We start from the raw sequence: 2,944 nt of genomic DNA on the forward strand, positions 1-2,944 counted from the left end.
CTATGCCGTCGCTGGCGACTCACGGCAGCCCAGCTCCAGGTTGAGCTGTTGTTCAGCATCTTAGCTGTGGAGGGCAGTGTCACTGGCCTTCATATGTGGGATCCGAACCGGGGCGCTCTGGCGTCCCAAGCCAGCTCTTAACCATCGCACCACTCTGCCCGCCCTTCTCTGCTCTTCTTGATGATGATACCCAAGAACGCAAGTTCTGCAAGTTTGACTTCTTTCTATAATCTTTGTAGTGTCTACTTTTCTAGGTTCTATTTCCTCTCTAAGCCTATTCTTATATAATGATTAACAGCAAGCATGGTGACCATTTTTAGGACAAACTCTTCCTACCCACAAGGATGTGGTTTTACTGTGTTCTCAAAAGGGCATCTATGTCAGATTTCCGATTCCACAATAGTCATCAGCTAGATAGAATATTAGAATAGGATACTAGAAAGATGTTGAGTATTGCAGTGTAATGTACCTGTAGTTCTGAAAAAAGTCCATAGGTCAGCTGCTAGTAGCTTAAGCTGACACTGTCTTTTTATCCTTCTAGGTATCATGAATTGATCACAAAGTATGGAAAGTTGGAGCCTTTGGCAGAAGTGGATCTAAGACCCCAGAGCAGTGCCAAAGTAGAAGTCCACTTTAACGATCAGGTGGAAGAAATCAGCATTCGTCTGGACCAAACAGTTGCAGAACTAAAGAAACAATTAAAAACTCTAGTGCAGTTACCCACAAGCAACATGCTTCTCTACCATTTTGACCACGAGGCACCCTTTGGCCCAGAGGAAATGAAGTATAGTTCTCGGGCATTGCATTCCTTTGGCATTAGGGATGGAGATAAAATTTATGTGGAATCCAAAACAAAATAACCTCTACCAGACTTGTAAAAATACACACATAAGAACTTCTTGCAGGGCATTTGTTTCCATGTGGTTTTCTTTAGGAGGGCGACGATTGTTTTTGTTTTGTTTTGTTTTGTTTTATTTTATTTAGGTTTGGGGGTAGGTTGTATATTTTTCCTGCTAGAATCTGTAGGGGGCTGTTTTGGGTTTGTTTGTTTTTTTACCAAGATTCCTTCGGCTCAGCCAGCAGAATTGGCCATACCTCTAGTCCGTGTTCCCTCACTCATGAAAAATGACTAAGAAATCGCCGTCTTCTTACTGTGTTCACTGGGATTTACCTACTGCTTAGTTATCATTACCAGTTAGGTATACTTGTGAAGATAGCATGAACAGTGCATCCCCCTCAGAAGGGCATCTTATAGTATTTAAATCAGGAAACAAGGATCTTTACAAGAAGGGCCAGCACTTTTCTCTCCTAGTTCCTCTTTTTTCCTCCCTTCTTCCTCCCTTTTTTTTGGTTGGTTTTCATTTTGACTTGTGTCAGCACATATTGACTAATAGTTTCATTCAGTCCATAATTCTTATTTCTCAACTTGGGTGATTTTTTTCTTCATTTCTCCCTTTTGAAATAATTTAAAATGTTTTAACCATTTTCAACCTGGTTCTGATCTCAGGTAGGCACTCAGTTAGAACCTATAATAACTGTTAGGATTTTGAAGAAGAGTAAATGGAGAGTGAAAACTCTAGGAAAACTTGCTATTGTTCTGGAAGCACAGGCAGAACAGTCTGATGTCTCTTTATGTAACTATCTCACTTTTAATGTTCCTCACATATTGTATCAACCATTACTTCCATAACATGGAATATGGCGGATTCCAGAGTTCTTTTATTTTTGCTTATTGGTTATATTTCCTTACATCTATCATTTTCATTACTTTAAACTATTGGGAATAGAGGCCTGAGTTTATGAAGAATCCGATAGAATAATGGATATGTGCCAGGAGAGTTGAGAATTAACTAATAAACCATGTGTGAGGGAATGAAGTGGGGAGAATATGGGAGAGCATTGTGATTTCTCTGCTTGTGTCATCTTTGAAGACCTTGTTCTGGCATTTTGCATTAAAAGTGGGAAATTTTCATCAAAGGGAACTTTGATTCCCATTTCTTCCCTGGGATTTTGTGATGTCGTAATTGAACAGTTCTTTTTGTTTCATATTTCGATTTAGTTGCCCCTACAGAAGAACAACTCTAATTTATGAGTAAAGTATGTGTCAAAACTTCAGAATTGCCTCCAAGTCATACTTTTTGCAGAAGCACTTTTCTTTAAAAGCTAGTTCCTTACCTGCTCTGAAATCTTTGTTTGTTCTTCTATTCCTCTGTTAATTAATACAATCTCTTTCTTTAATGTATGTCTTTTGTGGCCCACATGTTTACAGATGGGAGACTTAAGAAAGACAGCCTAACTGGGGCAGGTGTGCACATGAAGTATTTTTCAAAGAATGTAACCATTATTTGATTGTGTTTGACCTTTTGCCCTTTTTATATGATTCCACTGCTCCTACAAATTCTTTAATTTCTTATGAAATTTTTAGGTGACTTGTAAATTCTTCATGTATCTGGTGTTGTGTTTATTATTACTACTTTTTAAATTTTCCTATGCCATAATAGCCGATGTTTATTCTCTTAATGCACTTCAGGTTCAGTATTTGTAAAGCCTTGACCCAGGCCTACTGAGTCAAATCTATATTCACTGTAACATTAAAGGTGGAAACCAAAGGGTTTGAGAAAGATGAATGAGGCCTATTTTCCTTCTGCCACAGACTTTATCTTTCAAAATCGTAAAAATGAGCAGTGGCAATCCAGGCTGCATATAGACAAGAATAATTATTTTTCAATCACATTTTCCTGACCTATATTTGGAAGTGGGAAAAAAGTGTGGCCACAGTGCCACGAAGATTAAAGCTGTGGGTGCTTTGTATGAGTGCAGCCAAATTTGAGAGAGAAACAATGTAATTAAGCCCATTGCTTTTGTCAGCCTGGGAAACAGATGCAGTCTTTTTTTTTTTTTTTTTGAGGTATGACCCCTGACTGTCGCACAGCAGAAAGCAGAA

The 2,944-nt window shown here is 38.6% G+C and overlaps 1 protein-coding gene across 1 annotated transcript in view; it reads left to right on the top strand.

Annotated features, from left to right (window-relative positions):
• TBCEL (tubulin folding cofactor E like) overlaps positions 1-2,944 on the top strand; it is a 91,005-nt gene extending 88,061 nt beyond the window's left edge. The window contains exon 8 of the mRNA XM_019666170.1: positions 542-2,944. Within this exon, the coding sequence (XP_019521715.1) occupies positions 542-860 (319 nt within the window). The 3' untranslated portion in view covers positions 861-2,944. The remainder of the gene's footprint in view (positions 1-541) is intronic.

The sequence above is a fragment of the Hipposideros armiger genome, unplaced genomic scaffold, assembly GCF_001890085.2.
Source record: "Hipposideros armiger isolate ML-2016 unplaced genomic scaffold, ASM189008v1 scaffold_463, whole genome shotgun sequence".
NCBI classification, from domain to species: Eukaryota; Metazoa; Chordata; class Mammalia; order Chiroptera; family Hipposideridae; genus Hipposideros; species Hipposideros armiger.